Consider the following 13727-nt stretch of genomic DNA (forward strand, 5'->3'; position numbering starts at 1 on the left):
GTGACGGTGGCATCTCATGTCACAATAAGCACCTAAGAAAGAACTGGTTGGGTTCTCCCAATGTTTTTCATTGGACAGAAGTTCCTTCAAATTCACAATTATGCCCTAATGATATTAAAGTCATTAATACAAGGAATCCTTATGCACCCATTTCTCTGGTTTCAGCTTTCTGTCTAAAATGTGATGTTAGAATCAAAGCCACCAGATCTCTGCATTTAAAATACCAGATATTCAGAGCGCCAGCATCAGCTTGGGATGGCATCAGAGGACCCGGTTGTTGTTGGTAACACATGCGGATGGACAGCAGTGCACCACGCAAGATGAGGTAATGAGGGAACAGAGAACCCAGACCACAATGGAGGGCACATGTAACCAAGGCCATCCCTGGGAATTTATGTGCGCCGTGACTTTAAATCTAAACAAAGCCCCTCCCACAAAACTCAGGATTCTAATGGAGTTTAAAAGGGTTTTCGTTAAATGGACTTACAGATGCACTAGTCCCCTGATGGCAATCAGCCAAGCGTATTTATCCCTGGGGAAAGCATCAGTAAAAAATAGCCCAATTTCTGCAGTTAAATCCGGTTCCCAGTTTAATCACAGAATGCAGAAACATAGAGAATAGATGAACTATCCTAATTCTTAAAATAAAACGGGATTATTTTAACCAGAGTACAATTCTAAAGCTTACGCTTATTAAACATAAAACTTAAAAATTCCATGAAAGAGTCAGACTAGTATAGAATCTTGCCCTGAATCATAGAAGTAATATCGATTATGTAATTTAAAATATTAATAAATTAAAAATATACAGTTTGGACCGGGGTTTAATAAAATGGCTCTGGAAGGAGATCGATCCCGAGGATGGAAGAGCAACAGGACGCTGTGAGAGCAGAGGACAACCTGATTACTGGAAACGCACTCGGAGCTAGACTCCCTAACAGGCCTGCTGAATGTCCATGCGAGGTTACCTCAGGTCATTCCTCCTCACCACGGCAACCCAACAGTCTCTCGGAGACGCTGCCTGGATTCACTGGACAAGGACACAATGCTCAGCTGCTGCCCGCTAGCCCCTCCCCTTAGCTTTTATAACAGATCGACCCATGAGGTAATTGTGAAAGCCTACAGACTAGATAAAACTTGGGGGAAAAAAATAATGAAGTGGGTCATTATTTAGGGTTGCTAAAGTATCAGATTTGTGACTGTCATGGGGAGGCCTGCCTGCCTGATCTCAGGCTCTGCACCAATGATGCATACGACGTTAGTGGATGAAGGTGGATTGCTGTGTATGAAGGCTGATATAAAGCTTGGCACTCAGGGCACCCGGAGAGCTCATCTTTCATGGCCGGGTCTCATTAACCTACACATCCATACAGTACTAGTCAGACATCGGCACACACCTGATTTTAATGCATCTGTCTCTGTTTTAACTATGTTACTCATCATATCCTCCTGAGACCCAAGGAAAAAAGCGTCTTTCAGTTTTAGGTTAATTGTGATTTTCTATGCCTTTGGAGGAAATAAGACATCTTTTTAGAAATTTATTTTTATTTTTAATTTCACAGCATGTCCTCTTTAGTGTACAACAGGAATAAATATGTTTCCTTACATCAGTGAAAAGATAGATGCAAAAACAAAATGTCCACTGCAATGGACATAAATGAATGGGTGGGGTCTCAGGAGGATATAGAAAAAGGGCTTGAGTCATGCGTATCAAATATTGCAACAACCAACAGAGGGGTTCAACACCTCAAAATTTTCTCAAATTTTAAACTCGTCAAAATAGCCCCCTCTGGCTGTGATGTCAGCCTTGTAGACTCCTGTCATTAATGTACGCAGCTCCGAGATGTAGCCACCTGGAATGCTGCTCCAACAGTCCTGAAGGAGTTTCCACAAGTTCTGGGCACAAGTTAGCTACCTTGCTCATACTCTTAACTGATTGCATAATCGCAGCATTTTGTAATATCGTAGCCTCTAGTTAAATTGAAAGAATTGGTAATATTCCCTTTTGTGTATATGTCCTCAGTAACCCCTCAGTCTGCCACACCATGAAGATGATGCATAAAGACATTTTAAAAATGGTAGTTCTGCCCGGAGCAAGCACAGTTGCACAATTTCAACGGTAATCCTGAGATTAAACACTGATGGTTAAGAGACGTGATCAAAACAAGAAGGATGACGAGGCGCTGGCGCCTAGCGAGGGCTAGTCCAGCCCCGTCACCATATCCCATAATCCTCGGCTGCTGGTGTCAATCCCTCTTCTGGGCGACACTGCGCTTCTGCAGACCACCAGAACGGGTCTGGATGCGCGTCAAAAGCATTAGTGGCCCTTGAAGGAGCTACACACAAGTCGCGCTGAGTGGAGCTCGCAACGGCCTGTTTACGATACAATAAGCGCGCTGAAGTGTAAAGTTTAACGGCGAGTCTGCTTTACAAGGTGTCAGGGCTTCCAGGTATTTCACGATGTGAGAGATTTATATACCAACAATAGACTAAAAGAGTAATACCACTGACTGGTAATAATGCTGCCTCAAAAGCGAGGCCGTTCCTGTCCACCTCTCGCAGGGACGCCTGGCACGAACTAGCAGGCGTGTACAGAAGTGCCTCCCGCAGACGCACGCGGCACTGTAGGATGTTGCAAGTTTCGCCACGTTTTCACCATCTCGCCACAGCCCTCGGGGAAGGCTTTTGACGCCTTGCTGAGTCCAAGTCAGGAGCATGTGAGGGCAAGGCTTCAGCGATTTATTTATAGAGCCACGGGCCCAAACAGACACCCATCGGTGCCCAGTGCTGTATGGCTGAATGTAAGGCGTGGCTAAGGGGCGGAGCTGATGGGGGCGGAGCCAATATTGACGGGGCCACAACATCCATGTCCTTTGATAAGGTTTATTTGTTGCAGTGAAAGTCCAGGTCACAAAGCCACAGAGGCTGTTTGTTTTTTTTTTTTTTTTAAAAAAAACACCTGTTCTTTTAATCATTCTTCCTTAGTAACGCAAGGAGGAAACATCAAATATCGATCCATTTTCGTCACGTTGCTGGTCGGTCAATCTGGGCTCCCCGGCAGCCTTGCAGTGAGCCTTCATTAACGTGCACCAGGGACGTGCACCAGGGACGTGCACCAGGGACGTGCACCAGTCCGTCATCTTCCTGACTCGCATGCACCACTGTCACCGATGCAGCCCACCAGCATTCGGCAGTGTTTGCGTTTTGGAAGGTTTCCTCTGTGGCGTGAAAGGAATAGGGCCCCTGGAAGGGCAGAGTGGCTCGGGGGGGGGGCCTCCGACGGGGGAGGGGCCGGGCGTCTGACTCCTCACGCCACCGCTTGCAGAGAGCGGCTTTAGTCTCGGGAAGGATTTCAGTGAATTTCTTTTCTCAGACTGAGGTCATGAGTTAACCTCTCCCACAGTGGCTCAATGGCGCCATGCAGGTGGAAAGAAAAAAAAAGTTACACTACGGAGTTGACAAGACAAAGAGGGCACGCTGAAAGGCTTTTGATAATGAAAGTGTTTGGAAGCTGGGGGGGGGGGGGGGGAGACATACAGTAGAGTGACTAGACTGGCTCTGGGTAGGAGGGGGGAGGGAGAAAGGGAGGGGCAGCGGCACTGCATACAGAAAAAGCATCTTTGCAAATGCACGCTGCCTTTTAAGCTATAATTTAAATGATTTAATGGATGCACATTTGCTGAAAAAGCACAAACATCACATCAACCTTTTGGCTGGAGGACTGAGACGTGTGGCCCAGTTTCTATATGGCGCCCGGAAATTACGATAAAAGGAAAAATCCTTTGTTGGCCATTTGCACAAGTATGTTGGAATTCTTCTCTTCGCTGACTTCGCTCTCCATAGCTTGACGGGGTCACGCCGCAGGGTCAGCCAACATGTGGCACCCCAGGAGCTGGGCGTAAAGGGCCTTGCTTGACTGTTCTGGCAAGGGAGGGGCTTGAAACAGCGATCGTCCAATCACAGGCACAGTAGCTTAGCCCACTGAGCCATATGGCAAGGGGACGAGGCACCTCCTTCAAATACATGACCCAGCATTACAGGTGAACGCAGACGCCAATCAAACCTCGAGGAGATTAACTTGAACATGTTCTGTGCCACAGAGCTGCATTCCCCGCAGTAGCATGTACTGTATAATTTGGATGTTTCCCTCAATGTATAAGAATAATGAGATGCACCATCACAAATGCAGATATTCATCATATGACTTTATTTTTTAGCAGCTGTAGATGTCATTTTCAGTAATATGGCATCGAAGGACGGGTTTAGTGCATGACAACATAATCAAAATGTTAACAATCAAGAAATAATTAATTATGATGCTAAAACACCCACGATGATCCTGATTCGGGACACATGGCTCAGGGCTAACATGCTTACCACACAATACTACAATTAAAAATTCAAATCTCAACCCGACTCTGTGTACAGGGGTGTAGGAACAGAGGGGGGCTGGAGGGATGTACCCCACCCACCAGTATTTCATTTGGCTTCATCCACCCCCCTAATAAGCAGACCTTTGTATTTAAATTATTCATTTGTGCCCCCCCACCCCTCCCCAACATGTCCTGTGATTTCCTCCCAAAAAGTCTGGGAGAGGTCTGTGTGTGCCCCCCCCCCCCCCCCCCCCAGCATAGCCCCACAAAGCATCCAAGATGTTCACTTGGATGATGGACAATTCTGATTTCCCAATCTTGTATAATGCATTTCATTCCCCTCTGCTATAAAAATAGAAACTTTAAAATCATTATTCTGTTAGCGGCTCGTTCATTTTTCTCCACTCCTCCTTTGGTCCTTTATCACAAAACATTATAATCTATTCCTTCTGTTTTCGCCTTGCCTTTAATACACTGAGAGTAGGAGGCTTGGTCCAAGAACTGCACAGAGCACACTTGAATTATCTTACAGATTCCTTGGCAAACAACAGTGTCATTGTAGCTCACCATAAAGTGATTAAAGTACTTGTCGAAAGCGTCGCTCTGCGGTGCCGTGAAACTCTCGGCGAGTCGCAGCAAGCTCTGTGGCCGGACGTCTTTCATGTGGAAGGCCTTTGTCATGGTGTATTCAAGCCTCCAGTCTGGCCGTTTCTCTCGATTGGCTTCTGTGAGATTCAGGAAGTACTGAAAGAGATCCTCGGGGGAAATAAAAACGAAAGCGTTGATCAGTCGCCAGAATGCTGGAGTGAGCGATCCGATGAAAGAGCCTTTTTCTGTAATTCTTACATCTACAATTAATCATATTCTACATGTAACCACTACATATCCAAAGGTTTGCTTTACAGAATAAAAAAATAACGCAAGTCTCTACATTCTGTCCACTTTGCTAAAAAAAAAAAAAAAATTACATTAAATTAAGTGTAACTAATGTTGAAGCAGTACACGCACTTAGTAATGTCGCCCAATGTTTACAAGGGGCTACATTTCAGAAAGTTACCAGGCAGATTACAACAATGGCTATTGTCCAGTTTCCGCCTAATTATTCGGGCTTAAATGCCGAAAAAAATAAAAACAACAACCAAGTCCGTTGGTGTGTTCTAGCGTGCGAACATCGCTCAGTAAAAAAGCATTACTCTCATACAAGACCCTCTTATGTAGGCTCTTATGTAGTAACTGTTTTACAGTTACTTAAGGCGTTTGCGGTCTAAGACCCAGTGTGGTCAAAAGCCCACTTCCTGAGGCTAGAATTTTCAACAGTTAACTTAATTCAGTGTAGCGTGCTGAATTCCAGTGTTCTGCAGTTATACTTACGACAATAGTAAACTCCTGCGGATCATACTCGTACACACGCAAGCCTGGGTTGTTTGAGTAAGGTTCTGCTGCACTTCTTATCGGAGTGAGAGCCGGAGTGACAAAGACTGAATTCAGGGGATTCCCTAAAATGTAGACATGGACCAAAACTTGTTGAAAACATCTGTGATTAGCAGAATATTGACCAAGACTAAAGTTTCGCCATATATACAATCAGACGCCATACTATTGTGTGGTGAGATCTTTTGCTGCCTGTTTTCTGGATGGATGCAAAACACCGGAAAATAAAGTAGTACAGAACATGCATGGAGTTTCCATCACCTCGGTCATCCTGAAGGACCATGACACTGTCTCTGTGGGTGTGGCCATAGAACTGAGCGGCTATGATGTCACTGTAGTTTCGGAAGATCTCCACCAGCTTCTCGTTGTGGACTTCGCGCATGGCGGTGGTGTTGATGGCGTACGGCAGGTAACCAACCGGAACGTGAGCGATGATGTAGACCTTCCACAAAATAGACAGCGTACTGGGGTTATCCGGGGGGGTTGGAGCGATCGGGATCGGGGTATCAGGACGCCACCATCCCTCCAGAAAGCCACAGGCCACAAATCTTCAGTATTTCATTTATCCCAGCAGCTAAATCATTTTTCACAGCCAGTGGGATCCTTTATATATGCAAGAGTTGAGTGATTCACCAATACGTTTTTGGATCTTTGGCCACAGCAAAGGGGGAAGTACTAGGGGCGATTCTAGGATCTGACCATTAGGGGGCATCGGACCCCAGTAGGGTTGCCTCTTTCACAATAAAATTAGCCGTACTGGGAGGAGGGGGTCCCAGACGATGCAAGGGGAAATACATTTCAACACAACCTAAAGTCCACTTAGTGATGCTGTTAATTCTATATTATGCAATTAAACACGCTACGTCAAAATCGCTACGTTAAAATCGCTACGTTAAAAGCGCTACGTGAAAAGCGCTACGTTAAAAGGGCTAAAGAGTGTGATGCTCATCTTGAGCCACGTCTCCTCACCCTCTCTTTGCTTGCTCGAGATCTCTCCAGGGTTTCCACCAACCAGCTGAACTGGCCAGCCGGGTCGCTGACGTTCACCGTCGCTTTGTTGGGTCCGTAGTAGAGGTTCGTGTTCAGGCTCACCAGGCGCAGGTCGGGCTGGACCAGCTGGGAGTAAAAGCCACCTTCGCGGCCGGCGGCAGAGAGCAGAGAGATGAGCGGTGCTGAGGAAAAACTGGGACGGAGACTGACGAGTCATGAGCCTCCAACAGACATTTTCCTAATGGTCCTTCACTATGCATGTCAAAGGGGTTTATTTTAACACAAACTGTATGTCTCAGGCTCACAACCCTGACTAGGATACAAGTTCAAAAGATGGACTGATGGACTATTTCTTATGTAATGGCTGGCACACGTGTGGGGTGACACTGCAAGGCCGCACAAGAATATGTAGAAGGAATAAACTGTGATGAAGTGTTATACAAAAATAATCAACCACGGTTTGGTGTAAAGCAGCATGTCGTGAATCGAAGGGCTGCTAACCAAGCTGGAGGTGATTATTTTCATATAACTGCTCACCTCAAAGTGGTTTATCAAGCTTACACCACAGCTAATGAACAAACAATAATAAAAGAATAAAGTCATTGTTAATTTTTCAAAGGAAAATTATTTCACTTCGCATTTAATAATGTTCCAATGTCCCCATAAGGATAGAATGTCTGGTCGCTGGAAGCAGCAATCCCCTTATGTATCTGACAGACGCTCGCGTTTTGATAACCGAGGAAGATTATGCTGATAAGAATGACTACTTATTTATGAGTAAAAAGTCCATACAATTTTTTTAAAATTAACTTACTGAATAAAATATTTAGGCACATTAATACAGAACTGTTATTAGGCTGCCAAACTACCTGTGCAGTTAAACAAAAATAATGAACACCCATGTGACATCTTTGCACCAATTTTTTTACCAAAGCCATGTTATAAAATGAAATATAAAACAAATCAATCAATAAAAGTCAGTAACAAAGACTCAATGACCTGCCAATCTGGTGTAATAAAATCTATCATTAGCACCTTGTTCTGGAAGGAGTTAATTTACCTTCTCTCAAGGTTTTTAAAGCTTCTGGAATCAACCAAGGTTCCCACAAGTCAGCCGCAGCCTGGTAAACCTTACTAGTGGACACTGGCAACTGATCCTGCAGAAAAAAAAGCCGTACCACTCAAATGCAGAGTCTGGTCCACATGTGGAGAGCCATTTCCACTACACTTATCCTGCTAATCAGATGTCAATTTACTGGTGCTGATGTAAAGGGGATTTTACCATTTATCAGAGTTGTCATTTATCATTCCGAAAAAAACTGTCAATTTTGAAACAAAAAGTGAAAGCATAACCACAGCAACTGCTGACACGGTCTGTAGTATCGGCTCTCTCAATATGACAAGTACAATGCAGAAGCAAAACTGCTCTGTTACCAAGAAATACCCCACAAGAACTGGGTGGGGGGGACGGGGGACATACTGTGGTATAATTAACTCTGACAATGGACATGCACAAATTTAGGTATCATGTAAAATAAATGTATTATACAAGAAAATGTACTGAATATACACCAGAAGTTGATGTTTGTTTGGCAAGTACTTCCTGGTTGCATGTGGAAAATCAGCTGCTCGGATTCTGTCCCCGTGATTATGGGGTGTAATACCTGAGGCCAGTAGTCATGGTTACCAAGAGCAGGGTAGACAGGGAGGTTTGGAAAGAACTTCCTGATGGTGTCAGTCATGTTCCTGATGATCTGTATGACCAGGTCTGTGGAGAGCTCGTCCACAGGAACATGGGGGGGGCTGTCGCTGGGGAACAGAGGGGCATCACGCCAAGTCAATCTCACTGTACTCAAAAGCTAAAGACTGAATTAACCAAAATACCCTCAGATATAATCTGCCCTCAAAGTCTTCCAGCTGTTACTTAATGGGAAAACCACGTCTTAGTTAATACATTTTTCATAATAAGCATTGATCATGCCAATTAATTTAAATCTTAATTGATTTTCCTCAGCTTAAATATTGATTGTGAAAGCTGATTAGGACACACATGGGTATAAACTGGAAGGGGTGATTAATTGGTTAAATATACTGTTCAATTCAGGTCATTTCCTTATTGACTACAGACAAGGTTTTCCAGCTTTAAATAACATTCTCAAGACCTTTGAATGAGTGACTCTGGCAAACTCACAGGGAAACATTTGGTTTTCTCTTTATACGATTTACTTTTACATTTATTTGTTCAGCAAATGCTTTAATCCAAAGTGATGAGCAATTGAAGAAGCAGGGTCAGCCAGGGGTTAAGGGCCTCGCTCAAGGGCCCAATGGTGAAATCATTCTGCCGACCCTGGGATTTGAACCAGTGACCTTCCGATCATTGGCACTCCTAAATCACAGAGCCACAAGCTGCTCAATTTGGCAGGACAAAAAAATGCAATGGATGTAACATAACTTTAGAGTGTCAAAAGTCTCGGTGACTCTTGATAATACACACCCAGTCCATATAATGAAATCCGTTTGCTGGGGCTGTTGCTTCATGAAATCGAAAGCCGACAGGATCAGCTGGTAAGGGGAGTCGCAGAAGAAGTCCCCGAAGTCGCCAGGATCAGAGGCCGGATAGCCCTTGGAGGACAGACAGACCTTGGTGCGGTCCTCTGTGAGGTGATAGCTTGGATCCAAATGCAAATCCGAAATGTGCCAGAATTTACCTGCCCGGAAAAAAATCGAATCAAAACAACAATAATATAAATATCCGAGTTAATGTGCGCATTTCTAAATCGCATATCACAAAGAAGTTTGCTAAGAACAAAGCTTATGTCAAGTACGTATTGTGCATAAAACACAATATGACCATTGAAAAACGGAGCCTCATAGCTTTAAGCTACATAATACAACATTATCGTTTATCTCTGAGTTGAAATCGCAGTTAAATTTATTAGACACATAACCTGAAGGTGACTGTGACCAAAACGACTTACCACACCTGATCTAGTAACATACTGAACTGCATACGGTCGATATTGAAAAAAATGTTCGGTGTACAACTTATTATAATGACTTGATATTGTTGGCGATCAAAGCTTAAACACAGGAAGTGTGGAAAACTTATTTATGTGCCAGAATGATCGAGTGAAATCTGAATTCCAGTTTTAAGTCTTTACACTTCTGCTGCTTAGTAAATATTTAAGTAAATATTCAATTGTACAAGACGACTTAAAGGTATCTAATCAAATCAAATGTAAAAATCAATACTGCATTACAGCAATAGACTACTGTACTACGCTTTATTGTAAACACTACAAAAATGTTATATCCACGCATTTGCAATAAATCTACATGAGATGTCATTGTCCTTTGGTTTTTATGTGTTCTTCAATCGTGACATTTCGTTTCCTACATTTAGCTCCACTGTAGATGCAGATCTGTCACTAAACCATAGTGACCACTTACCGACGACGGCCGTGTTAACATGCCATGAACGATCCGCGATCGGAAGAGCGGAAAGTGGGAGATAACCTCGTACAATCAGCGCACATATATAAAACCAAGCTTTAGGATCCATGACTATTAAAAACCACAACAGGTTGGTTAGACACCAGCGATCAATCGCCTCCTTTGTCACAAACAGGAAGTGTTTTGTAGTCATGTGACAGCACTGCACGCTTGCAGCAAACGGGATTTTTGGAAGTGAGCACGCTTGTAAAGAAGAAAGTCGCAGGGTGGATTTACAATTGTGCTTTGTCCAAATAAACTGTAACAAGCATCACTGGTTATATTACATGATACCGCCTTTCACATTTAATTGTTGCGCAGATAACTTGTGATATTCAAGCATATCACCTCATGCATTAATTTAGGATTAAGCTACAAAACACGATTGAAATTTTAAGTGTTTTCGACCTTTAATTAAAGTAACTACCATCCCCGATCCCTGGTGCCGTTTTAAAGCCAGTGCACATCAATATGGTAAACGCCTATACGTCTCATATAGCCGTATATATTGTTTTAAATATTCTAAGTGACACTGGAAATAATGAAACTGGATTCTGTGTGTGATGTTCGAGTCGCCTTGCAGGGTCGCAGATGCATCTTGGCCTTCAGCTTGGTGATGCTGGATGTGGGCGTCACGGACTCCATGGTATACCTGCCTCTAAGCAAAGCAATCTCAACTCAATAATGAAACCCCAGGAGCTCCGTTAATGTCATTTATTTCAGTTATGCTCTGCACAGGTTTACAAATGGTGATTTAAAGAATCTGCGTCACTTATAAAAGTCCACTTACAAAAATTCAGCATTTTGGTGGTTGAAGTGCTTCTCTATACATACAATACAAAAACACTCGTCTGTAGTCCAATAAACAGAACTGAGCTGATCCGACGAGAAAGGGGAGCCGGTGAGTCTATGCCTTCTCATACGTGCGCACAGCCAGTATGTCTTCGAAGGTAAGTTTCTGTGAACAAGAGGGGGGGGGAAATCAAAATTCACTGATTACTGGATACCAAGTATCGTGGGAAAATAATAGCTATTGCTGCATTTTTAATGTGCTAAAATGAATAGTATGAATGAATAGTACGCTGGGAAACAAACGGCGTTTATATGGAATTGAATGAAAAGCTTGGCGAATTACATTTTACGATTTTGTTGGTTTCTTATACACTTGTTTCCCAATTTTCTCATATTATCTCACAGGCATTAAGAGCGGAGCGGATTAATATTACAGCACAATCCAGATGGATGAATAAAATGGGTGGCAGCGTTCGCCTGTGACCTTTCTTTTGCAAAATGTCACCAAATTACACAGTTAGCCAAACTATCCACTTCTCACCATAATCATTTTGCCGTCCTTGATCTCTCGGACGAACTTGGTTTCCTTCCCGTCCCACTTCTGCACGTGCACCAGTTTGTCGCCGTCCAAGCTCACAACGGACTGCAGCCAAGAGCAGAAAAGGTTCAAGATACTATCGATAAAACAGGCCGAAGGTGAGTTTCCAAAAGGAAACTCGGTTTTTGTGGTGCAACCGCATGATTCCCTTGACAAAATCTGGAACATATAAATTCTGTTTTTGATGCAAACTTAAGCCGATGTACCCTTCACAGAGAAGTGCTATATCCTCCGGAGACCCCACCCATTCATGTATGTCCATTGTAGTGGACATTTAATTTTTTTTCCATCTATCTTTTCACTGATGTAAGGAAACGTATTTATTCCTGTTGTGCACTAAAGAGGACATGCTGTGAAATTAAAAATAAAAATAAATTTGAAAAAATCTAAATCTAAAGATGTCTTATTTCCTCCAAAGACAAATAACCTAAAATTGAAGGACACTTGGATATTGCCTTTTTTTCAGTGAGTTTCTCGTCTTGCCAATTAAGGTATACCATTCAAATGCAATACTGAAGATGTATTATGCATATACTTTTCAAAATATAGAGTATTTTATCACAACGATTTACGAAATATTAGATTTCTCCTAATAAAAGTGCGCGCCCAGTTAGTATGAGGTAAAGTCAATTAACTCCCAGCTGAATCCTTCAGATGTCGCAACATTATCCTTGGTCGCTCATCGTGACTTACTTTGCAGTTCCTATCGTCTGCTGTCGTTTCGTCGAACTCTTCTCCCAGTTTAAAGGAAATCTCGGTATTCTTGAAGGTGCTCAGGGTTTTTACCACCACGTTGTCTCCTTCCTGGCTGATAATAACCGTTGGTTTTGTTACATTGCCGACTTGTCTTGTTGCAAAGCCGACTCCTGTGAAGGAACGAGATCAGAAGAAAATGAAGAAAGACCGTCTACCAATGTTGTATTATCAAGATCAAAGAAAGGGTAACATTTCAAATAAAATAAAATAAGCGATATATTTTGCTAAACTATTTTTTCTTGCTGGTTACTAATATATAACGGATCATCAAGCGGAGACTTCTGAAGTCATACACGTCGGTACCACAAAATTAAACTATGGCGACAACTTACCCAGAGCCTTCATATAGTCATCAAAGTTATCACTTTCCACCAGCTTCCATGTGGCACAGAATGCGTCGACCATGATGAAGAACTAACGGAGTTTTCTGAAATAGGAAACTGAGGTATGAAGTGTTTGGCTTTCACCGAAGTCTCTTCCCAAGGGTCCCAGTGCACTTGGCATAGATTGCAAGGAACAATTAATACTCTGGTGAGGGGGCGGAGACTAAGACGGGACAGAGACTGAACCTTCTTATTGGCTGGTGCGAGAAAGCCTGATTCCTAATCACTTTTTGGATATGTGAAAGGCATGGTATTGTGCATCCACGTATGGCAATAATGATGCATTACATGCGACGTGTCCTTATTAAACTGGATTTGCATTAGTGAGATGTGTGCACACGGGAATAATCTGCGGTTTGAATTGCAGACTATGTCTGTGGGCGCTTTGAGCTGAACGGGCTGCACATGAAAGTACTGTGACGTATAACCTCGATTAACAGTGGCCATACTCTGGGGCGTCGGAAATAAGGGGGGGGGGGGGGCGCCCAATGTCGGATGACTCCCCCATTACATTCCCTTTTGCTATTTAACGCATTTCTGCGATGATAATGGTGAAACATATCAGACGAATTACCAACGCGTTCCTTATCTTTCATTACAGATGTGCACGTTACTCCTATTCGATGTGCAGGACGAAACATAACCTACCCAATGAAGATTACAGTCCTATCAGACAAATTAATCATATGGATCAGTCATTTTTTAAAATTATATTTAGCTGTGAAATTGTGCCCTAAACAGTCTTATTTTAAAAGATGATATACTTGTATTTTAATATTACTTCATTGAAACATCTTTCTTAAAGCGCATTCTTTCACCATGTGACGATTGCACGTGGGCACATCCCCCCCATGTCAAACTCCCTTCCGACGCCACTAAGTTATCGCTACATCAGTCATGTATAACGGCGCG

The 13727-nt window shown here is 43.1% G+C and overlaps 2 protein-coding genes across 2 annotated transcripts; both read right to left on the reverse strand.

Moving 5' to 3' along the window:
- Positions 1-4628: 4628 nt before the first annotated feature.
- smpdl3a (sphingomyelin phosphodiesterase acid like 3A) lies at positions 4629-10448 on the reverse strand. Its single transcript, XM_023797216.2, has 8 exons — positions 10245-10448; positions 9289-9502; positions 8459-8603; positions 7855-7951; positions 6774-6937; positions 6066-6246; positions 5745-5869; positions 4629-5129 (listed from the first exon to the last, which is right to left on the reverse strand). The coding sequence occupies exons 1-8, from the start codon at positions 10438-10440 to the stop codon at positions 4797-4799; spliced, it is 1455 nt and encodes a 484-aa protein (XP_023652984.1). The 5' UTR covers positions 10441-10448; the 3' UTR covers positions 4629-4796.
- A 538-nt stretch (positions 10449-10986) lies between these two features.
- fabp7b (fatty acid binding protein 7, brain, b) lies at positions 10987-12948 on the reverse strand. Its single transcript, XM_023797217.2, has 4 exons — positions 12765-12948; positions 12370-12542; positions 11620-11721; positions 10987-11244 (listed from the first exon to the last, which is right to left on the reverse strand). The coding sequence occupies exons 1-4, from the start codon at positions 12835-12837 to the stop codon at positions 11194-11196; spliced, it is 399 nt and encodes a 132-aa protein (XP_023652985.1). The 5' UTR covers positions 12838-12948; the 3' UTR covers positions 10987-11193.
- Positions 12949-13727: the final 779 nt, after the last annotated feature.

Source organism: Paramormyrops kingsleyae, chromosome 19, assembly GCF_048594095.1.
Source record: "Paramormyrops kingsleyae isolate MSU_618 chromosome 19, PKINGS_0.4, whole genome shotgun sequence".
Taxonomy (NCBI): Eukaryota; Metazoa; Chordata; class Actinopteri; order Osteoglossiformes; family Mormyridae; genus Paramormyrops; species Paramormyrops kingsleyae.